Source organism: Anopheles stephensi, unplaced genomic scaffold (genome assembly GCF_013141755.1).
Source record: "Anopheles stephensi strain Indian unplaced genomic scaffold, UCI_ANSTEP_V1.0 ucontig36, whole genome shotgun sequence".
Lineage (NCBI taxonomy): Eukaryota > Metazoa > Arthropoda > Insecta > Diptera > Culicidae > Anopheles > Anopheles stephensi.
Window position 1 is genome coordinate 45,873 of NW_023405302.1, and position 24,277 is coordinate 70,149.

Sequence of the window (24,277 nt, forward strand, 5' to 3'; positions counted from 1 at the left end):
GTTGATGTACTGTCGTGGCATTTCCACCGTCAGTTTGGGAAGCACTAACATTTCCACCGTTGCATTGTAACTGGAGCATCGGGAATGAATGGTAGTAGTCACGGTGTGTCGCACGTTCGATCCTGCGCTGCCACCAATCCCTGACAAGGGAATGTTTACCAATTTGCGTGGTAAACATAGGAATTGGGCTAGCCTGCCAGTGATGAAGCTGGATTGTGCTCCGCTGTCCAGAAGAACACGTGCCGGATGGGTGACTCCTGCGCTGTCGGTGATGTTGAGCATTGCCGTCGAAAGCAACACAGTGGATGACACAACTGTGGTTAATGTTGTCGTAGCGGTTGTAGATTGTCTTCCAGTAACAGGTGATGGACCAGGTGTTACACGTGAGTTCTCCACATGAATCAACGTGTGATGCCTGCCCTTGCAGTGACGACACGACCATGGTGAGGGACATTTAGAAACTGCATGTCCGGTACCAAAACAGTTGAAGCAGCGGTTCAATGTTTTCAGCTTCTCGATCTTATCCGTAGTCGTCAGTATTAAAAACGTGGGGCACTTGTGTAATGGATGTTGCTGCTTACACAAAGCGCAACAGAGCTGCGGAGGGTTCGGAGTCGATGACACAAATGCCTTGGTGCTCGCTGGTTTTCCCGACGGTTGTCGTTGTTGAGGCTCCTTCGTTGCACAGCTTTCCAACACTTCCGTCTGCCGAGTGATGAACTCAAGAGTTTTGTACAGCTCAGGAAACTCTCCATGCTTTAACGAGCGTTCCCACAACTTCCGAGTTTCCGCATCTAGGCACGATGACAGAATGTGGGTGATGATGAGGTTGCTGGTTCCGTCGATGGGCTTCTCCATGAAGATGAGACCGTCAACATGCGCCTTACAAGTCTCGGCAAGGTGACGAAGATCCTTTGCAGACTCTCGGGGTAGCGCCTTGAGGTGTAACAACCCGGCGATGTGTTTGTCGACGATCAACCGGGGGTTCTCGAACCGCTGGACTAAGATCTCCCATACACTCTCGAAGTTGTTGCTGTTCATCATTGAGGCGTTGATTATGCCGGCAGCCTTTCCTGTCAACGCCTTGTTCAAATGATGAAGTTTCACAGCATCAGACTCATTGGCTCGGCTCATGATGTCCTGGAACATAGCCTTGAACTTTGGCCACTGTTCGTAGCTACCGTCGAACGTAGGCATCGGGATGTGGAGACGGTGTTGCGGCATTACGAGTTGTGCTGCCACCGGCGGAGGCTTGACGTCCATGCTCTGAAGAGATGCCGCTTTCACCAAATATTCGGCCTGGAACACTTCGTCCTCAGCGATGTCCTTGTCCAAATCATACGGTAGCTGCTCGATGAGTTGATTCAGCAGTGTATGTTGTTCAGCCTTCAGCTCTTCCAGCATTTTGGATTGCACTTGTGCAAGTGTTGGATCGGTCTGCATGTTGATCAGCCTTTTATGCACGACCTTCAACTTGATGCGCAACACTTGCACATGCATGGACACTTTTGGTTGCTGCATTACTGCAGTTTCTGCTCCAGATAACTCCACGGTGTCCATGTCCTTTGTCGACGCACGTGTCACTGGCATGACGTTTCACGGCACTAGCACTGATGATGAAAATACACACTGATGCACAAACACCGATGACGAATTCGGAAACTGCTTGCAGTGCGGCTCCACCTAGTGGGCTGACGGTTGTAACCCCTCGCTGGATGAGCGCCGCTGTGGAACTAATTCGTCGGATAGTTCCTTCGATGACAATGGTGGTGCTGGATGAAGATGGCGACAGCTGGAGGGTTGGCGATGTAACTTCCCTCGCTCTCTGCGCACCGATGTGGACCCAATCTGTCCGATTGGTCCGTCGTTGAAGATGGTGACGCCTGGAGGGTTGGCGTTTGTAGCTCCCTCGCTGGACGAGCACCGTTGTGGAACTGATCCCTCGGATCGTTCCCTCGATGAAGATGGTGACGCCTGGAGGGTTGGCGTGTGTAGCTTCCCTCGCTCGACGAGCACCGATCTGCGCACAACTTGCAGTTGGTGCTGGATGAAGATGGCGGCAGCTGGAGGGTTGGCATTGGAGCTTCCCTCGCTCTCTGCGCACCGATGTGGACCCAATCTGTCCGATTGGTCCGTCGTTGAAGATGGTGACGCCTGGAGGGTTGGCGTTTGTAGCTCCCTCGCTGGACGAGCACCGTTGTGGAACTGATCCCTCGGATCGTTCCCTCGATGAAGATGGTGACGCCTGGAGGGTTGGCGTGTGTAGCTTCCCTCGCTCGACGAGCACCGATCTGCGCACAACTTGCAGTTGGTGCTGGATGAAGATGGCGGCAGCTGGAGGGTTGGCATTGGAGCTTCCCTCGCTCTCTGCGCACCGCTGTAGAGCGAATCCGTCCGATTGCTCTCTCGATGACGATGGTGACGCCTGGAGGGTTGGCGTTTGTAGCTCCCTCGCTGGACGAAGCACCGATCTGCTCACAAGATGGCGGCAACTGGAGGACTGGCGTTGGAGCTTTCCTCGCTCGCTGCTCACCGATGTGGAGCGAATCCGTCCGATTGCTCTCTCGATGACGATGGTGACGCCTGGAGGGTTGGCGTTTGTAGCTCCCTCGCTGGACGAAGCACCGATCTGCTCACAAGATGGCGGCAACTGGAGGACTGGCGTTGGAGCTTTCCTCGCTCGCTGCTCACCGATGTGGACCCAATCCGTCCGATTGGTCCGTGTAGACCGGCTGCTCACTGCACACTGAACACCGCGTTTACTGTGATCAACGCTCGATCGCGGACTGAGACGCGGCGATTCGCGAACTGGCACTCGCGTTGATCCGGTTCGAAGGACCAAAATGTAGGGTACGGCCTACTCCGGGAGGGGGAAGGAAAAGGATAGACAATACGGCCTTTGGTGGTGGTGGACCGGTACCGGGAGAGAATCAGCAGCGACCGTTGGACACTGCCGAACAGATCCACTGCTGGGGAAGGAATGGCACGAGTTGATGGTGAAACCAAGCAGGCCTCGTGCCAAGGGGGGAAAGGAATGGTGAGAACCGTTGGACAATGCCGAACTGGTCACACACCAGGAGTGGAAGGGAATGATGAAGACCGTTGGACAATGCCGAACAGGTCACACACCAGGAGTGGAAGGGAATGATGAAGACCGTTGGACAATGCCGAACAGGCCAACACCAGAAGGGAAGGAGAAGGAAGATGTAGCTCGAGCTCAAGGTGGGGTCGGAGAGCGCTAGAGAGTGTCCAATGTTGGTTGCCCGTCAAGGACCTTCAGAGGATTCTTTAGCTGGACTACCTTGGGATGCGAAATAAATTTCAATTCCTAAGCTCTTTGCCGTTTGTCTCAGTCTCCCTAAATCGCATTTTATTTTCACATAGTCGCTCGAAGCAGCCGTGCTGTACTAGCGATGTTTAGTAAATTACATTCAGGTTCTTTATGGTTCCCTAATCGCACCATAGATGGCGCGACTCGTGTTTAAACAACCCCGGTGTAATGCGGGCGGTCTAACTTTAGGCGCGTTAAATCTCGAACACCTCTAAACGGCTCGAGTTGCAAATTGCACGTGCACTCCTCGCCGGCAGTGAATGTCTGCAGGAATCTGTTAACCCACCCATCGCGTCTGTTTGTCGATTCTTAGTCTGTCATTGCTGTTTATGCCATCATCTGTTTCCGGTTTGTCTAGCAACGTACACTGCATCGCTGTATTTCCTATCATTGTCCCTTGAGCTAGGTTCCTTCCTTTCCTTTCTCTATGTCTCTCTTTCCTGTCTCTCTCTCTCTCTGTCACACGTATTCTGTACCTGTTTCTGTGTCCTGTTGGGTTATTGGTGTTGTTCGTTGTATACCTTTGTTTGTTTCCGAGTAGCATTGGTTCTGGTTATGTTCTGTGCCTGGCTCTCGGTTTCCTTACTTCCCGTACGACGGGAGGAAGCCACCTTCCTCCGGTTGCGTACGTCTTTGTGTGTGTGTGTTTTTTGGATGTTCTGTGTGTGTTGTTGCATCGTCATAGCTTGCAGGTTCGTTCCCTTGCCCATGACGTATCATTCCGCTTACCTGTGGATGCTTTCAAGGGTGCACATGAGAGTACACACCATGGTGGGGCACTCGGCACGTACGCCGGCATCTGCATGGGAGACCCGGAGGTTGGCGACGTCACAATATCGGAGATGAGTCCCGAGGACATCAGAGCCGAGCTGAAAAGGTAAGTGGTTCGAGAGTGTGTTGCGAGCGCTATCGAGTGATCGGTTGCGTCGTTTTTAAATTCTTTCCATCTTCTAACGATACCTTTATTTTGTCCTTTCTTTCCTGCCTCATTCTCTCTCTCTCTTTCTCTCTTTCTCTCTCTCTCTCTCTTTCTGGATCTCTTTCTCTGGTCGGTACACCACAAACAGACTGTACACACAACTAGAATATTTAAAAAATAAAACCCTTCGCCAAGACAATCCTCACATAAGCAAGCGAAGGGGAGGCAGAAAGGTGGCCCATCGAAGATTCTCACTCCAGGTAAGCCCAAGCTTACAATTCGCAGCGGTAAAACTAGTTCAGCGGGATGATGGGCTGGTTCGCCCATTATCTCCATCTCCACCACCGTCATTCGGTCGCTTTGTAGGAAGTAACGAATTTTGGAAACGCTTTTCATTTAGAACGGGACGTGCTAGCTCGTACACCACGTAAATTGGTCCAACTTGTTGTGCTTTATCACCAGTTCCTTTAATGCAAAGCAGTGCTAATAACGTTAACGGTGTCTACATGCTAATATTTAGTTCGGGAACGTTTTGCTACAAATGTTCCGTCAACAATGGAGGCGCCTGGTCGTTTGTACGCTTTGGTGGTTCTCGTGTTAGTTGAGTGGGGGATGCTTGGTTGAGTTACAGTTGCACTAGTTTAGTATACGTAATAATAGTTATTCAAAAAAACCATTCCAATAAAACGGCCTGAACTATAGCTCGGGAGTCGATAGCTTATGGTCACTTCCATTGACCTTCTCATTTTTTACAAATACACACATTCATTCCTACCCGTTACATAGGAGCATAATTTGTGAGCATTCGTTTCACGGAACGGAAATTCGATTTCCCTCCTTTCAGATGTATTTAACATTTCATTCACATTTCTTACACGTGTTGGACGCTGGTGCTGGGTGGGAAAATATCCGAAACCCGTTTAACGCCCCTGTTCTGTTCAATCCTATTTGCGTCAGTTTTGTTTCGTTTCACTTTCGGTGCATTAAACAATGGACCAGACCAGTAAAAGCCGATGTTTTTTTTTTTTGTGACCAGCTATTGCAAATCCATCCCATTTGTGTTGGCCGGTGATTGATTCGTGCTCCTCTCAGTTGAACCATTTACGGTACCCTTTCTGCGCGCGTTTGTGCTGCGATGTAAATAACTGTTCCACTGTTTCGCTGTAAAAACCCAACAAGCTTTCCAAATCCGTGTACTTCCACAATGGCTGTACATCCGACATGTAGAACCCGTAGAGAGTTAGCATCATCGTGGTGGTGGTGATGATGGTGGTGTTGATTGATTTTTGTTTTAGTTCGTTCGCACTGTAGTGAACTTTTTTTTGTGTCCTTAAATTGTTTATTTTTTTGCCTTCCATTCCTTCATTTACCCGTCCATGGTTGGTAGATTTGAATAAATAATAGCTTTTGGTTTTTTTTTGCGTTCCATTCTTCAGTGAAGCAAGTTGGTTAAGTTAGTAGTTTGTTTAAATTAGTAACCTCTTGCATAGTGCTAAGTGATTTTTTTCGATTTCTTTTGCTCGGAGTGGAATGAGCCGAAAAAAGGTAACTAATTGGAACTGGAAGCATTATCATATTGTGCTTTGTGCTCATTATTTTCGGTTCATTCCATCTTGCAACTAAGTAGAGCTTAAAGTGTAGAGCTACCCCCAATTTAACATCTAACCAAGAGTAATTCATAATAAGCTCATATAACCGGTTGTTTTTTGTATCTCTTTTCTCTCTCTCTCTTTCTCTCTCTCTCTCTTCTCAAACGTTCCCGTCGTGTTGTGTTGATTTGTTCCGTAAACTGCATCCACTTATAATTCTACGTAACAAATGGAATGGACACCTCTTCTTCACACTTCATATCCTCTATATGACTCCTCTCCCTTTCTGACTATCATGTGCGACTAATCCTGTTCCCCGTGTGCTCCCTTTCTGAAACTGTGTTGCCCAACAATAACCCAACCCGAACACCAAACTGATTATAATGATATCCATGCCTCGTATCCAAAACAAACTCTGCTAATTGCGCTGTGTTAAAAAAAAATAACACACCGCACGGATGAATCTAAATCAAAAACTAAACCTGACAATAACTACAAAAAACACAATCCCTCACCCCAACTTCAGAAAAAAGGAAGCCGAGAAAAGGTAATTTTTAATCCATTGTAATACAACAAAAAAACATTCGTTTTGGTTCAGTTTCTATCGCCATCCTACGTCAGTCATCCAAATCCACCCATTTATAGGTGAACCGTTTTTATTTTTTGTTTTGGTTTTGTTTTGGAGGGAAAACTTTGCGCCAACATTACTAAAAGAGGTTCGAAAACAATTGAATGCCGGTGAGATTTAGCTTCGTACCACTTCGCTGGAACAGGACGTTGCTACTAAGTCCAATTCTTTCCATTTTGTTGTTGTTGCTGTCTTCTGTACGCTGTCAAAATCTCTTGTGAGAAGCACACAGGCATTGCTGTAGGGTCAAATGAATAATCCCACGCATCCACGAAAGGCGGAATCTAATCTTGCTTTGCATATAGATTAGAAAATTCATACGAAATTTGTGTGCTTTTTGCGGGACTGGTTATAAGGGGGAGTTTTCTAAGGGGGGGAGGTGAATACTAAGCCATGCTCTATTTTTGTTAGACAGTATCGAACACCAACCCCAAACTTGGCCATGGAAGTGAGGCTTCGATCGTATGTTTTTCTTCAATTTTCTTCCCTGCTCAAAACAGTATGTTTGACACGACTATGACTTTGGGGGCCTAAGCCAAGGCGTAGCGTTAAAAAGACACCATTCAACTGTTGTAAATGGCCGACCGTGCCTGAAGAACGTACGTCCCCGATGCGTTGCGAGCGATGTAGTGATGTTATGTGATGAATTTATTTTTTATTGTCCACACTGCTTCGAACAACGTGTTGACTCCAAACCACCACCAGCAGGAGGGAAAGTCTCCCGGCTCGCGCATCCGCACATCATTGTTGACCGAGCCGAGTAACGCCGGCATATACATACATAATCGCTCTACCACTAGCGTACTTGCCATCAAATCCAAAACCCTCAGCAAGAAAACCAACTTGCTGAACATCCGTTTTCCGTTCGTTCCGTTTCGTGTCTTTCACTTTAATATAACTCCATTTACTACTGGCTTTGACACTAGGGAAGATAGCTATCTCCCGGTTGCCACCGGTTGCCTCGGTTCCCCAGGATGGCACAAATATTTCACATTCCAACCATTCTCAACCACCCGAACCGTACACCGGTGGAATTAATATTGACAGCCGGCCGTATCCTGTAAATCGTCACCCACTCGATTCAGGTTCCAGCCTGATACGTGTCGCTTCGTTTTTCCACCTGAACACAATGGTGGAAACCGATAAATGAGGAAAAATCCCATTCAAGTACAGTTCCCTGCGAGCTTCGCAGTTGCACCGGTTAGTGCGACCGATACCTTACACCTAGGTACCTTGGCACAGTCGATCCCGCTTTGAGCATGTAAAGCTCGCACTTGAATCGTGCTCGATCGTGCTCCAGCAATTGACAATTAGTAGTGCGTAACTGTCAAACGAAACCAACACTCGAGCACACTGCTCGCTCGTACTCGCCCTCGTCATTAACCTTTTTCTGCAGCGTGCTTCGCCGAGCGCCATTTTTCATCGATGCTCGAGCACGTTCCGCCACAACCGGACCGAAGGCGCGGTTGGGTTTGGCGTAGTTGAAAACATCGCTTTATCACTCAGAGGTTTCCGATTGAGCTCAAGATCGATGGATGCTCCACCGCCACCACCGCGTGTTTGCGTTGCGTTGCACTGGAATTTATAGGCATTCCATTGTTGACCTCAATCATTTATATAGTTCGTTCTTTTTTTGCCTTTGCGGTTGTTGTTGCCATTCTACAAGACATAGTTAATGGCGGAATTGTATGGGAATGGGATAGCGATGGGCTGCTGCCCGGCAAAAGCGGGATGTTTTAACGAAAGACAAAAAGGGCACGGGAAATTGATTGAGTAATTCATGAGGGTTTTTTTGTTGTTGTTGCGTGCTGTTCTTACACTTTGAACACTTTGTCGTCCATCGTCAGTAGAAGTGAAGGTTTTAGTACCGTGCCATCAGTCACGAGACGCGGAAGGATCTTGGTACTGGGCTATACATCTTCCGCAGTTCGTTACAATCAATAATTTCAGGCCAATTAATTTCTTGCCCCGGAAAGCTTCAACATTTGTATCGTTGAATCGTTTGTGGACGACGGATAGCTAACGTATGCTTGATTTTGTTTTAAAATTGATTGAATGGGGCTGTTTCTTGTGTGGGGTGTGAAAGCTTTGAACAGCAATTTGGTAAAGTGTCAAATGTCCTGAAGAGTTTAACCAAACAGAAATAGCCTACAGGGTGTAGATTCATTTAAAGGGAACTCTCGAATAACGAAGGAGAATGTCTAGAATTAATAGTGAAAAATTGCAAGTCCTCTGTGGAGCTTTGCAATCATAAAATAGATTCTAGCACACAGTTAGAGAAGTTTCGCAATGCGACTGTAGACTTTTGGCAATTAGCGGTGGATTCTTTTCCTTGCGTGGAACTACAACCTCGTTACAAACATTCCTTTACGTACACGCGTATTCTATTGTAAAAGCTTAGAAAACAGTTTTAACATCGCCAACAAAATATTCTGCATTTCGCGTTAAGTTGCTTTATTGCTTTGCTACTTCTCAGCTTACAAAGCGGGCTTAAGTTTTAGAATTGAAGCACATGCTTAGGCACGCTTTCCGGCATGAACAGAACGTTTATCAACCATTATGGAACATCTCCCCGGTGCTTCCGTATTTTGCTGGTGCACTGTCCGCAGGGTCGGGAAAGCAAATAAAAAACCCTCATTTTGAAAGGACAGCCTCACCACGGTCTGATTTTTCTTTTCTTTCTCGTCTTTACCACCCCCCCCCCCCCCCAAAAATGGCAACGCACGTTACTTCATACTCCTCCAAACTTTCCACAGGCACTAAGCGCTAAACACCGCAACAATCGTCCAGCGGTAAGCGAGGTGGAAGTGACCGAAGCCGAACCGTCCCGTACGCCCGAGGACAGCGTGTGCAGTGTCGAGGGCCCAACCGATACCGGTACCGGAACCGGCGAGATATCCGGCATCTCCAGCTCCAAATAGCCATCGTCGACCGGTGCGCAACCGCAACAGTCAGGCGGCCGATCGCGCTACAAGGAGTACAATTTTTAAGGATCGGCCCGTACGACCGGCGAGCAAAACCTCTTTTCAACCCGCCACACTCAGCCTGCGAATCTGGATGGCAATGCAGTGCAGCTGTGCACCAGCGGGGACGGGAACGATCTTGGTGGGCTCACCAAGACAAGCAATGAATCTCAGGTTCAAACCCACACCGGAGGCAGTTTTCATTATTCCAAATACGACGCAGCGCTCGACATCCAACACAAACCGGAAAGTGTTTCTGGGCTGATTTTCCCCCGTTTATCAAGCTCGATATTATAGACCGTTATTTTCGAAGCAAAAAAAAAAACAAATCCCCGACGGATACAGCATATCCTGTGAAATCCCGTTTTTACGCTGAGAAGGACACTCTTTTACGTTAGTCAGTCAACTCCTCGCTTTGGTTGCGCTGGGACTCAGCAGCAGCGACGCTACCTTAACTGCAGTGACTGAAAGTCGTTTTACTGACTCTCATTTTCGAGTACCACACTCACAAACAGTTTGTACTTTTTACCCAAAACTATTTTCCACTTTCCATCCATATCATCCGAATAAAGCTACTGTAGTAGCTTTACTGTTAGAAAAAGTTCTCTCTCAACCATCAACCTTCTGAATGCAAGCGCGCCGGAACTGTTGTGCAACAATATCAACTGGGAACAAGTACAAGCAAATGTGTGAGCAGAGAAAATAATAAAAGGATGAACGCAGATTTATCGCATCATCATCACTGAACCGTTTCAAAACTTACGTTTACCGTATGTCCCTGCCCAACTTGTAATAGTGATGGACGTGCGATTGTGTGTGTGTATATAAACAATAGCAAAAGAAGCCCGAAACGTACATACAAAATACACAGTAAAGCGCATTTTAATAGCGAAGTTAATAGTGAGCGGCCACGTGCCACAAACAAACCGGCAAGCCCGAGAACCGTCAAAGGCGAGATATGCATTTGTACGGAACGCAGGAGTAAGGAGCCGGTTGTTGGTAAATTGGATACAAAATCGGTTGTTGCCTTCAGCGGGCTATCAGCCATTTAGCTTGTTTGAGAAAGATACAGAGAACCATAGAAGACGAAAAAAAAAGTAAACCATAAGCGCGTCCTTCTATGAGGGCCAAAGACGTTACCGCCAAGCGAAGGAACTAGGCTATAGGTGAAAAGCAAAAACCCAAAGTACATAAGTAGCTATAGTATAGTACTATATAACCGCACAAACCGGACAACACAAAGACAATGCCATTCTATTGAATAGAGTCTTAGATGCGAGTTGCGAGCAAGGAGTGGTGCAGGTTGCTACGATGGCCGATACCGGCAGAGTCTGCCAAGCCGAAGCAGCCAAGTGGCGGCGTTTGTATCATAATAGAAGTAAGGCGAAAAATATTCATAACTATTATCAGCATTATAATAATAAAGCATATTACAGCATCCCTTATCATGAGCTTAATCAAATAGATAACCAAAAACAACAACTTACCAACAGCTGACCGGTCGTGCTGGCACCCAGATGCCCGATTGTGTTTTCTAGCTAGCTGCTAATGGTGGGGGGGAGAAACCCCAAGCAGCGGCGATCGCTGTCAGTATAGTTAAAATTTACACTAGAAACTACTTATGCTTACGACAGTCCAAATTTCCCCCGGTACCCCGTCTGTCGGCGCAAATCGGCAACAGAGAATACGGGACGAGGAGCAGCAGAGCTAGAAAACGAAAACACAAGATAATTATATTGCATACCGAATAGGTGCGTATTATTAGATCAGATCAGATGTAAAGAAAAAAGAATAATAATCATTGCTTCGTCGTTCTCTAGGACAAAGAAAAACAAACAAACAAACAAAAAAACATGAACTAAGGTGTTTGTTGCGTTTTGTTTGCCACAACGTTTGCCAATTTTAATTTTCATTTTCACGATTCGAATTTCTTCGCCCAACCGTCTCTACCCCTCGGGTTAACCTTCAGGGCGAGATTGGGTCTGGTGTAGCGAAGAAATGTTGTAACCAAACGCCAACTCCGAAAGATTCACTTGCGATGCGCCGGGAGAGGGTGTTGGCCCAGGCAAACCGTCTAGCTACGGGATTTTGCCAGGGACGATGCACACCGGCCGGTCATCGATCGGCAGTCGATTAGGGACGGGAAGGTATTGTAGGTGTTATATACGGGACGAGCCACGGTACGATTAGTTCGTTTAACTCACAACGGAATGTATATCTTACTATCGTTAAGTGCAGACGCTAACACTACTATAACTGTCATTATAAGAAGTATTATGAAATGTTTAACATTGTGTCTATAAGAAGAACGACGGACTGGGCAGAAGTTGCTAGAAAGGGGGAAAAAATAACGAAGCCATAGCTATAACTAGCATGAGTAGAATAAACAAACAAACAAACACACACACAGGCGACGAATAGTATTAGAGCGAACAACAGATATAGCAAAGCAAACGGAACAGCAGCATAGCGGAGCAATTAGAGCCCGGAAGCAAAAGACATCTTATGCCGGCCAAGGAAGCCCGGTTGACAAATATGACGAAATGAAACTATCCACCTAAAAAAATTTACTGTATCTAGTTCTAGTACGTACACCGCTGGAACATTACGTAGGAAGAGCTTCCTACCAAGGAGCTACTAAGACACTCCACACTCAACCATCCACTTACCGTGGAAGTGGGTTTGTAGATCAAGCCACTTTATCAGCTCTCACTGGTGAGATTTGTAATTTTTTTTTAATTTACCATTCGCAGATTGACTATTATTGGTTTAGGAAACTACCGCTAAATGGGAGCAGCAGCTAGCACAATGATCGTGTATAGCTTGGTTTACAAGATCGACAAAATCCAACAAGAGATCTTAGATTACTGTATGCATTAACAAAATATTGTCTACCTTGGGATGGTCATGTAGGGCAATACTCCTTAAGCTGACTCAATACATTAAAGCATTGTATCAGGCGGCCATTCGGCAGCCTCTGGTAAAAATGTATGCTCTTGCTGACGATCAGTTGCAGCAACCTCCACCTATAAGGTCAAAGGGATAAGGGATACTTATCGATCCTGATGTTGGAAGTTGGCAGATTACCCACCGGGAAAAAAATATTGTTCACACGCGCGTAGTAGGCTACGTTTTGAACATGGACGGCTAGTTTTTTTTTTATAATACTGGCCATTCTTTACGCTATCCAACGGATGCTCTGACTTCTCATTCGCTGATTCGATGAAGGCCTACATTTTCCTGCACAGTTTTAGATGCATTTTATGAGCCGTGCAGCAGTGTAGGGTGGCCGTAAGCTCCCAAAATGACGAAGCAGATAGAGCTTTGATGTGATCATATAAAGATTATGTCTAACTATTTTTATCTACTTTTTCCTGGACCGTTTTAACCATATCTGCAATAATTCAAGTGGCTATTCTTTTATTTATTTCATGTGATGTAAAAAAAAGTTACGTTAAATTAGTCTACATTTTTTAAATCCAGATGTTATTAGCACAATTTTCCTTATTTAATTTTTCATCATGTTGCTACATCCGGCAAATAGGGAAAACATAACTACTAGAAAATGAATGGTAATCCAGTTTTATAGTTTCAGTAATATTTTACTTACTACGACCAGTGCTCCCACCATAAGGTAACATCACGTTACCGAACTCTTACTCATTCTTTCCTGTCCTGTCCAATAGCATGCTGCCCAGTATACGAAGGGCAGCAATGTAAATGTATTTCAATATTAAAACCGATTTACGGCAAGCATGCAAGAACGAATGAACGAACAAACGAACGCAAAAGAACCTCGAAAAGCAGCACCAGCCCCTCCTGACTGGAGGAAGGGGGGGAGGGGAGCAGATGTAGGATAGATATGGAATGGGACAAAGTAGAAACTGATAATAAAAATGGCAGTATTACGAAAAACTCTACTGCAAAACAACCCAAAAATAAATCAAGACAAAACCTAAAACAAAAACGAAATAAAGAAACAAATTCCTGCGACCATGCGAAACGATAAATGTATCAAACGCTGAGTTTTTTAATGCAATTAGTGTTACCACATCCGAAATCAAACGCTTATATCAAGCTAGTAGTAAATAACCGTGCACGCATGTTCGCTGTGTATAATGTCGCATAATCCGTTTACAATTTATTTATAATTCAATCGTGTCTTTTATGTTTCACCTCACACGAGCTCACAAAGAATCAGACGACCAAATGCGACGACGTTGGGGTTTCTCTTTCAGAGTATTTTCGCTACGTTTCGCTTCAGTTTCATTATTCTAGGCTTCCGGTTTTGGTATTAGTTAGTCCTTTACGGTGCAATTAGTTTATTCCGATTGATTTTCGTTTATCCTAATCTGCTCAACAATCAAACAACGAGCACCCGATCGATAGGCACAATAAACAGAAATTGGTTGTTAACATTACCAGCACACCGGTCCAGTCGGTCCGATCCGAAAGCGGGTGCAGAAGATTACAGCTTATTTATAAATAAATATTTACAAAAAATAGATATCAATATAATTGCTCTGTTAATGTTCGCGGTTCGCCTTCGGTTCCCCGCGGACCATATGCGTTTTTTCCCCTCACTCTATCTTTCTACAGCTTTCTACTCTGCTCTGTATGCAGTTTTACTCCTGGTCTCTTTCCTTCTTCACCGCAGTATCGCAATGAAAAGAACATTGCATCGCACCGCCGATTACCGACTATCACTTCAAAATCGTATATAATGCAGGATACGTACGCTGTAGGAGGGGGAGAGGGGGCTGGAAATTTCAATCCTGCGTGCAGGACGCCATCTCTGCCGGCCAGCTTGTTTGCGAGAACGAAAAGAACTGCAACAGCGGCGACAGAGATAGTGACTCCTAGAACGTTGGCGCAGACAGAATGAACAGACTATTTTCCTCCTTCTTGATCCACTTTAGCAGCTTGTTTACGAGGCTTATCACTTCGTTCTTCTCAACCGTCGGTTCAAACGTTACAAACAGCTCGTACGCTTGCGTCACCTGGAATATGTTGAAATGGTTTGTAAGCTAATCCACAACCACCACAACAGGAAAAGCGTGTACGCGTCTTTTTTCAGGTAATGCTTACCCAAGCAAGCAGAACTTCCTTTTCCTTCATCTGGTAGATCAACTTTACGGGCCGACCGGAATTGTGGATGCGATGATGCAGCTGAAAGTACATGCCCTCCAAACGTTTAAACTGCTCCCCGCTGGAATACGGCACTGTAAGCTCGGAGCACAGTAGCTGCGCGTTCGATTTGCTTTTGTACAGAAAATGTCGTATCTCTGGAATGCCAATGTTTAACAGCTTGATTCCTTTGTTGTTGATTGCATCGTTGATTGCTTCTAGACAGTTGCTACGGCGTAGTTTCTGAAAAAAAAGAATCCGAAAGAAGCAACGGGAAGGCATTAGTTTGTTATGCATTCATACATCCTGTAACATTTCGCGTCCCTGCCACAATAAAGTACCAATAGCATCATTGCCCACTTAAAATGCCCCAAAGCTGTTCCATGGTTTGTTAGGCATTTAGTGTTAGTCCTGTTCGTCGATTCTCTCACTCTTTGTCTTTAATTTAAAGGGGTATGAGTATGGCTCGATAGTGGCTTTACCTTAACGTTCCACATAAACTCTATGCTTGCCAGGGTTTAGGAAACACTTTGTGTGAATAGACGCATGCCCTGTTCTGCTCGTTGACCAGGGGTTTCCGTGATTGCTGCTAAGTAATCTAGTCTCTAGTTTAGTACGGCTCGAATCCGTATGGATTTTAGCCAATTAGAGGCAAAGGACTTTATCCAGGAATGATGTTAGATCTTCCTATAATCGTTGGATTTCCTCACTCCCCATCGTTTAGTTTTAAAGCAATTTTAAGAAGACATGAGATTAAATGTTGGTTCATTAGGCAGACGCCCAAAGAACGCTCCGATTGTCCTACCTCGGTGATCTTCCGCTTTGCTTCGGACAATGTGTAAAACACGTCGCGTTCAATCGATAGCAGCAGCAAACAGGCCTGACAGTCCTCAGCAAGGTACGACACGTGCGCGTGCAGGAACCCGCTGGAATCGAACTTTGGCAAACATATTGGTGTCCAGCTTTCCGCCGACTTGAAGCTCTCCGAGCACTCGATCAGGTTAAAGATGAGCCGCAAATCGGCCGGATGGATGAAATACTTCTTCATGCGCACGAGCGCTATCAGCTTATTGTTGGCAATTAATACTGCAAACACCAGGTTCTTGATCTTTCCACAGTTGCTCTGTATCGCGGACACGACCGTTTCCCTCACAGACGGTTGCAATGGCAAGATGCGCACCGAGTGTGTCATAAAGCTGAACGGATTGTTCGACACCACCTTCCGATCGCATTTGTCACTGACCAACAGATGGTCGATCAACCGTTCGCTTCCTGCCAACAACCGGCGAAGATCAAAGTTTTTTCGCCTCTCGAACGTTTTGATCATATGGCTAAGCGTAAGGGTGGAGATAATTTGGTTGTACACGTCACTGGAAGCAAGGAAAAGAAGAACACCGTGGTGAATTATCAATCGATCTAGAATGTTAAGTGTCCCCCCACACACTTACGTCAACTGTAATTGGATCTGTTGCACGCTGTGCGATGTCCTCGAGACTGCCACCAATATGAGGGGAGACTTGACCAGAAACACAAACTTTACACCGGCAGCATGGATCGATTTGATCGTGTCGTTGCCGCTTTGGATAAAACTAACTAACGCCTGCATCACCCCGAACAAGGTGGCCAATTTGTCTTCGTTGCCATGCATCGAATAGATTGGTTTCCCGGCCGTGCTCAATATAAACACATGCCGCTTGCGGTTTAGGAATTCCACATCGTGCAGATAATCGCCCGACTCCAGCTCGGTGCCAATTCCTGCGCTGCACGGTTCCGTCGTTTCAGCAAGGCTCACGGTCGACGCATCGAATTCTCTACTTTTCGCACTGCTGAAAGAACTAGATTTGCTCATCGCACCGTCCACCGGATGGTCGGCCGAGTTTACACCATCTTGCACCCTCGGTACATTGCCACCATCCGACATACTTTCACGATCATCCTCGGAAACCTTATCGTCCGCAATGGTCCGTTCGCTAGAGCTGCACTCCAACTCCTGCTGTGGGTGTCCTGCATTTTCCTGGACAGCCGGCAGACTGTTTATCTCGTGGGAAAATTCTTCGAACGAATCAGTCGTTATCAGTGAACTTTCCTCACATGCTCCCGGTTCGCACTGATCCACCCCGTCTGGTCTAGGGTCACTCATGATTTTATCGTAGGCACGATTAGCGGCAGAGATGCACACACGTATCCCCGAATGGAGAACAGTTTAAGGACAGGTTCTACACCACCAACGCCGCCGTTTTTTCACCTCCTAATCACGAAAGCTGTACAATCACCTGAATGTGCGTGATGAAAAAACAAAACACGAAGGAAAAACAATCCGATTATTTGATAGATTTACATGTTTTTTTTTCTTCTCTCTATTCGCTTCAGTTACCCACTGTGCATCATCTGACGTTTGGTAATATTCCGGCAGTGCTGCCAGCTCAGCAGAAGATTATTTCCTTTTCTTGGTTTTGTTGTCATGGTTTGTTCGTTATTTATGTTTTGTTTCGTCCATTAAGAATGGAAATGTTCTATTCGCTGAATGATTCATTCATAGAAACATTTGTATATAATTTTATGTTCCTTAATGTTGGCCCTACAACCTTGAAAAGGAATGCTCTGCGCATTCGGGCTACCTTGAATTGAGTTTATCCGTAACTGAATTTTCAATCCTGCACTCGGGTAATTATAGAATGCATGAGTCAATTAATTCATGCTACATGAATATTTCAATCGTTTTCTAGGCTGGCAAATCAGCTTATGCATTTCGCGTATTGGGAGGCCTGAAAATTTTCAGCGTATAGCCATTTAAATATCAAGCAACAAAATTCGCGGAATAAACTCAAATTCTCATTATCAGCTAATTCCACACAACTCACTCCGCATCGTGAAACTCGGGAACATACTGTTTTGTTTGCTCGGCTGTTTCGTGCGATGACCACACGGAGGAACCACCGTGCTCATCTTCCACTGACTTTGCAACGAAACAACAAATAGTAAAATACGTTTTCCTGTACACCTTTGTTTTCCTGCAAATCCCAATTGTGTGAAGCGATGCGCTTCGGTTAAATATTGCTTTCCTTAAAACCCTAAGTGAAGCATCATCGCAATGGTGTTTAGTGTTGTGGCTTTTCCGTTCGGGAAAATCGTGTGCGCATTCGAGCTTGCCTAGATTGGTCTCAAATGTTTGTTAAAGTTGCCATCCCGATTGCCCAGCGGAAAAAAATCACCTAAGGTGCACCCTCCGAACCTCCACCCGGAGATTGTAGTAATGGTAGAAAGACTGCGAATCTCGGTACTCGCCCTTTCGACAGAACGGAACCAGCAAACGGTATCGCAACTATGCAGCAAACTTCCGAGTTTCGCCAAAGGGAATGGCTGCTACTCTAAACTCTTCCACTGTCATCACATCTACTGATGCAGGCAGGGTGGGTCATTTGTGTGATAATCTTAATTGCCCAAATAGCTAATCTTTCTGCTCGCTGTTACAGGTGTCTTTCTGTTGTCTGACCGCGTGCATGTGCGTTTAGTGGAAATACACACATTGCCCATGCGAATGGTCCTAAGGCGGGCCTAACAGCAACAAAACACAACAAACCACATTCGCTATCGTCAAAACGGAGACGAACCAGGACATGGGTTGCATCAATTCAAAGAAGGACATAAAGGACGTACATTCGAACATTTTCCACGTGATTAACATCGACAACGATGGGACGGAACTGTGGAGCGGTAAGTTGGAAGTGACTCGTGTCGAGCTAACGCTCTACCGAAAGGGCAAGGAGCCAACCAAGTGGCCGTTGAAATGTCTACGACGCTATGGCTACAACGTGGACCAGTTCAGCTTCGAAGCCGGTCGCCGCTGTACTACCGGTGAAGGCATTTACGCCTTTCGCTGTCGTCGTGCCGAGGCCCTGTTTTACACCGTGCAGGCGTACATCCAAGGGCGCATCTATAGCGACGAAAATACCAACCCAAACGATCCGTACCCGATACCGGTCGCTTCGAACGGGCCGTCTGTTGCGGCTAGAAGCGTTTCGCAGAACAACACCGCTACGCGAAGCAGCAGCAGTGGCGGAGGACAGGGCCAGCAGATGCAGTGTACGTTCGTGATGAACCGGACCGGTATGGCGACCAGCCAGTCCCTTAGTCCCAATGGAACGATACATTCAAACTCGAACCAAAGTCGCAGCACGGATACTCTGCCTATGGAGGGCAACTATCTCGAGCCGACACCCAACCGGTCGAATGCCTCGGGCACAGCACAGCCGCACACTATTACGACACGCTTCCAGCAGGGACTACGGTTAAGTTCGGTTAGCAGCGGACCGATCAGTCCCGACATAACATCACCCGGTTCTCCCAACAGTATGACCAACATACTGGAAGTCACGACGCTAAATCCGCTGCCGACGTCCCACACGAGCGGAAGCGTTCATCAGGGCGTGAGTAACGTGTATCAGGAGTTCCCCATGAAAGACTCGACGATGGCTTCCCTTCACCATCAGCATCATCAGCTGTTGCTGCATCAGCACCACGTGCATCATCCAATAACCGCCCCAATTGTAGCACCGCTGGTTGGAGGTTTGGTTCGAACATCGATGGACGTACCGCCACAGGAACCGGCTCCGGGTGCATCGGTGCTACTAAACTCCTCTATCGCATCGGATATGACAACGACTCCTGCGGGTCCCGCCGAAGCGCTCCTCTGCGGTGGTGGAGAATACGATCAACAGCAGCCGCCTTCCACACCGGACGCCATCGATCCGGCACGATTGTATATGAATGTAAATATCACCGGTTCGGATGTCGGCACCGGTGCCGGGTGTGGTAAAGCGAAGAAACCGGCCGCTTTCAGTAGCAAAAGTAATTCTAGTCTTATTTCGATTTCAAACATCAACAACAACAACAACAATAACAATGGCCATAATAACACCGGTTCTTTCGACGAGTGCCAGTATCAAAATGTACGCACACCAACATCCATGACCGCGATCGTCGGTGGCGTGGGGATGCCATTGCTGCCCCAAAGCAACATCGTGCCCGGCAACATGTTCGCCCAGTTCCAGCGTCTCAACAGTGCCGGAGGCGGGCCGGGTAATCAGTTTTCGATGGATCCAAACCGATTCTATGAAAATCTTGAACTGGCCGAACTGAAGGCCGTTTCGATGCGTGGGGGCCGTTGCTCAAAGCCAGATATTTTCAGCAACGTCGACCTGCCGCTAGACCACTCCGAACCATGCACACCGACGGCGACTGCAGCGAGCCAGCGCAAGGTAAATTACATCGTACTTGATCTCGATCAGTCAAACTCATCGCACAGCATTAGCGGAGCGGCTGGCGCTGGCACCAATGGGACAGGCGTCCTCTCACCGACAGGAACAGTTCCCGGCAGTGGGTTGAACAATGGAAACGCGATTGCTGGCAGTGTGCCGAACGGAACCAATACCTTCAACAATAACAATAACAACAACAACAATACTACGATAAACCTTAACAGTGTGGTGGTGGCCCCGGGTGGATTGTGCAACTCAGCCAGCGGTGCTGCAATAGGCCCGATCGGTGTAGCGGCTGGCACAGATCGGACGGTCGTCAGTGTAAGCTGCACCACCGGGCTCTGTAGCGGCGGAGCGGCAAACCCGGTCGCTGGTGGCAATATTACACCCACCAGCGTGAGTCTACTGCCACCGGAAAGTCCGAAAAAAGCTTCGCTCGGATATGCGACGATCGATTTCAACAAAACGGTAGCGCTAAGCAACTCCACCACGCCTTCGTCCGAGCTCGACAGTGAAGGATCGCGCAAGACACGGCACAACTCGACGGTAACACCACTAGCAAGGCAGAGCAATTCCGTAAGCGATTAAACGTAGGCCAAGCTGCCGTTCCGAGGTTACGAGTTTACTCGATTTTATACTGATTGTGAGTAGACGTTGGTTAAAGATCCGGTAGACGAAAACGTTTAAATTTCCCCCTCCTAGACAACAACAACGAATACTGTCCGTTTTGTTCTCTACAAGTACGTTGTACGCACGATTGATATTATTCTAAACTTCCCGCGTCGATATCGCTGGAATGGACGTTGGGTTAACGTTTGCATTAACAAAATAGACTAACTTTGAAAAACTATCACAGACAGCACAGTGGATTCAACAACGCTTGAATTCTGTATAAAAATCAAACACAATTTCCTGATGGGCACTTTGAAATTTGGACAGCGAACAATACTTTATCGTAGACACTGATTGATTGGATGAAATTCTCGGGAAGAGGTTTGCAATTAAACTACTATTCCCAGTGAGGTCAGTTGGGAGCATCTTGCCATGGTCGCTGGATTCGCGTTGTGATGATAAAACTACCAGACATAAACTCTTGGTTTTTCCTCGCATTTTTCTGCCGCATTAGCCGCATAAGACACTATAGGGGGACCGGATTCTATTCTCCCCAGTTCGATGTTTTCGTATTACTCTAAAGGTAAGAAAAGATGTTAGAAATGCCTCACTGTTTCTAAATATTTTTGCCAAGCGTTAGAACTTATAGTACTAACAAATGCTCTATTCCAGTCGCTCCCCTGTTTTGACTAGAGCTGCCGCCAAATCAGCTCCAATAACGCTGTAAAGCTTTGTCTGTACATAAACCCAATGATACAAAAGACAAAGATCGATGGTTCGGCTGATCGTGTCAGGACCACAGGACCATCGCAGGGATTTTTTTTTAAAGTCAGTCTATTTTTTTAATGCAAACGTTATTCGATAACAATCCTATATTTGCAGCTAAGCACAAACAGACCTAAGACAATAGAAGCGAGAAACTTGTTCGAAGCTTCGAATCCTTTTTCGAAGCGTATTTATGAGTTATATTTTTGAATGTTTTTAATTTTAGATTTTTTACGATTAATGAGAAATGCGTTTCTCACTTTCTATACTATGAAAGACTTTTTTAAATTACTTTAGTGTATCTTTCGATCACAAACGATCGATGGCAGTAATAGAGGCATAAGTTGGTGCAGAAACATTTGTTTCTAATTGTTCGTTTACATTACTAGACTCACTTACGTTTTGAAGGAAATGAGTTTTAACGATACGTAAAGCGGTCGAAACAATACATAATACATCACACAGCAGTGAGCATAAAAGCTCAACAGCATATTCATTATCGACCGTATCGGCGACACTGGTTCAAAGATGCATCAAATATGGTTTACTGGCAAAATATGGTCATTTTGCCTCCGTATTACTATTACAACGTGTTGCCACCACATAGCATAGCATGGAAAAAAACGTGGAAAGATATATCGTAAGAAAAGCTTTACTGTTGTAAAAATAGAAAAAGAGAAACAATTGAACTATGGCCCAAAAGCGAACCAAATTCAGCAACAACTATTCGATTCGTCGTCGGTCAGCGTGATATAAAAAGAGGATATTGTTCGATGCCGGTTTACGGAAATTTGTACAATGTTTTTAGTTGTAGAGTACGCAATGCGCTTACCGATGATGTTGCAAGCTGCAGAAAGCGCTCCGACAACAGGACAAGACATATTTTGTTTGTAACAGACTTCTACCATCATGTTATTTATAGAGTTCGCTGAAAACGAAGAGGCAACAAAGAAACCAATTAACCAAAGCGAAAATGTACACAATCTACCAAAACATTAAAACGTAGTTGCAGAAGAATGGAAGGCATATAGTGTTAAAGACCACGAGTGCACAAAGCTCGGGGAGAGAGCCGAAAGCGAGTTTAAACTGTAGTTCTATAAATGTTGAATGATTTCGTTGAACAGACAGTCTTTTTAAGAAGACATTATAGGCGCCATGCATTACAACCCAAACATTACAATTTTCTAAGTGAGAACTCAACATACAAGAGCCCGAAACATGTTGCTGCGAAATTTTAAACGCACCATACAGCATGATATAGCGTGCGTTCATGATTCTGATAGGGATTATGATAACATTTCTGAAATGATAGTGCAAGAGCCTGTTCTCCTCCTCTAGCCAGACTGTAGCACACGATCGAGTTGAGACCATATACTGTATGCCAAAGCCTTTTTTTAACTTGGTCCGTGCAACGTGCAGGCGATCTTATTTTGATAAGTGGGTTATCATGTAAATCTGAACGTATAGACAAAATGTTGTGTTAAACTAATAAACCCCAATTATTAGACGAATGATAGCGTGGTGCGGTGTGTTGCGAAAGGAACAAACGCCTCCAAGTAAGTGTGACAAACAACCAAATCGTGTGATTCGTTAAGTTTGTTCATTTTAGATTTGAGCTGAGACACTAAAGGATTAAGAGAAGTACTAAGCTAAAACACTAGTGTGTGCGTGTGAGTGTTGGGTGTGAGCACATTTTTCTAGTTTAACATTATGTCAATATAGAAAATGGGGAAAAATGGCCTGGCCAGTAAGTAGCATCACCAACATGATAATGCGTTTAGAATAAAACAGGCGAACAGGTAAAGTTTCGTACGGTGAAGTAAGACACGCGTTGCGCCCAAATGGCCAAATATAATTTAAAACAAAAATGCCAAAAAGATGCGTTTGTTATATTATGTAAAGTGTACGATGCCTGGCCCGTCTGTCGGATCTGTGCAAACCACCCATGGAATAACATCCAATAAAAAAAATATAGTTTACTATAAATGTACTGTATTGCAACAGGCACTTAACTAATAGACGAGTCCGAAACCGATGTACAGTCTCGCATTCTGGAAGTATCTACTGATTGTCAGATTTTAACGAGAATCGCTTCCATCTTCAATAAAGCAGCCTATTAGATACGGGGTCTCACAAATTTTAGGTACGAGATGCCTCCAATGACTTTTGATGAATCAAACAATGTATTAAATAGTTATAAAAAAGATTCTTTGCAATTTCATCTGACTTCATAGACTGCAGACTTGATTTGGGTTTGTTGCATGGACCAGATGTTAGGGAAAAAAAAACGTTATTAGTTCATGAATATCGTTCCCGAAACTTTTCCACACACAGACAGCTCTGACGTTGCTGTCAAGCTTCGATCCATTCTGTCAAAACGTCCGCGCATGTAGCAACCGCGTGGTGTATCGCTTCAGTCAGTCTCATTGACAGAGTTGGAAGAAAGTGCGCTGCGTGTGTGACTGCGAACTGGGTGCTGCGATGTGTGAGTGAATGCGTTCTTGTTGACTTTGTCACGGAATTGGAAAACGTAAGAATTTTATTGGCAAATTATCATTCCCTAAATGCATTAAGAGTACAGCGGAAGTGTTGCGGGCGTGTGTGATAAGCAAAACCCCAGCTTAAAGTGCGAGGGGATCGCCACCCCGAGGTAACACAATGTGACACTGGGTGGTCTGAGGGATTACCGCACAATGGAAGCAGGGTGAAGGAGAAGAAAAAGTGTGACCCTGCTACCTTCTGGCGTTATTTCTAGTTCATTGTATCTTGCCGTCGAACGTGGTTAGCAAACGAAATAGTTGTGTGAAATGTTGTAAACCAGCAAGATGTTGGATTTTCACTGTTTCGGAAGCCTCCCGTCTTCCAATGCTCTGCGGATCCGATCCGATAAGGTGTGCTTGGAGTGTGGTTATGAGTGTGTGTGAGTTTGCTTGTGTGTGTGTGTGTGCGTGCTGTGTGAATGCGAGAGTCGTCCTGGATAATGGTAGAAAATGTCCATCGTACTTAGTTTAACAAACCCCCAGTGGTGGTTCATCCGAAAATCTCCATTGTAGAAGCGCCTCTATAGGTGTGTGGATGACGAGGA

The 24,277-nt window shown here is 45.8% G+C and overlaps 3 protein-coding genes across 9 annotated transcripts in view; 2 read left to right on the forward strand and 1 right to left on the reverse strand.

The window, feature by feature from the left end:
* Positions 1-13,440, forward strand: part of LOC118516608 (probable G-protein coupled receptor 158) — a 42,361-nt gene extending 28,921 nt beyond the window's left edge. The window contains exons 7-10 of one of the 7 annotated variants that reach the window (XM_036062576.1): positions 4,024-4,208; positions 4,399-4,510; positions 6,366-6,386; positions 9,224-13,440. In XM_036062576.1, coding sequence (XP_035918469.1) covers positions 4,024-4,208; positions 4,399-4,510; positions 6,366-6,386; positions 9,224-9,388 — 483 coding nt within the window. In that variant the 3' untranslated portion in view covers positions 9,389-13,440. Of the gene's footprint in view, positions 1-4,016; positions 4,209-4,398; positions 4,511-6,365; positions 6,387-9,223 lie in introns of those variants that run through there. The other 6 variants (XM_036062578.1, XM_036062580.1, XM_036062577.1 and 3 more) reach the window with 6 other exon arrangements.
* A 104-nt stretch (positions 13,441-13,544) lies between these two features.
* On the reverse strand, positions 13,545-16,929 carry LOC118516609 (protein SAND-like). Its single transcript, XM_036062584.1, has 4 exons — positions 16,006-16,929; positions 15,363-15,927; positions 14,519-14,800; positions 13,545-14,430 (listed from the first exon to the last, which is right to left on the reverse strand). Exons 1-4 carry the CDS (start codon positions 16,695-16,697, stop codon positions 14,290-14,292), a joined length of 1,680 nt encoding a protein of 559 aa, XP_035918477.1. The 5' UTR covers positions 16,698-16,929; the 3' UTR covers positions 13,545-14,289.
* Positions 16,930-17,486: 557 nt separating this feature from the next.
* LOC118516611 (putative uncharacterized protein DDB_G0277255) lies at positions 17,487-23,178 on the forward strand. Its single transcript, XM_036062585.1, has 2 exons — positions 17,487-17,967; positions 18,031-23,178. The coding sequence occupies exon 2, from the start codon at positions 18,175-18,177 to the stop codon at positions 20,401-20,403; it is 2,229 nt and encodes a 742-aa protein (XP_035918478.1). The 5' UTR covers positions 17,487-17,967; positions 18,031-18,174; the 3' UTR covers positions 20,404-23,178.
* Positions 23,179-24,277: the final 1,099 nt, after the last annotated feature.

Bases quoted from the DNA above. Each gene is read 5' to 3' on its own strand.
- LOC118516609 (XM_036062584.1), bottom strand. From the start codon at position 16,697: ATGAGTGACCCTAGACCAGACGGGGTGGATCAGTGCGAACCGGGAGCA. The intron at 15,928-16,005 runs GTAAGTGTGTGG...CCTTGCTTCCAG, and splicing joins CAGATCCAATTACAGTTGAC to TGACGTGTACAACCAAATTA. The intron at 14,431-14,518 runs GTAAGCATTACC...AACATATTCCAG, and splicing joins AGGAAGTTCTGCTTGCTTGG to GTGACGCAAGCGTACGAGCT.
- LOC118516611 (XM_036062585.1), top strand. From the start codon at position 18,175: ATGGGTTGCATCAATTCAAAGAAGGACATAAAGGACGTACATTCGAAC.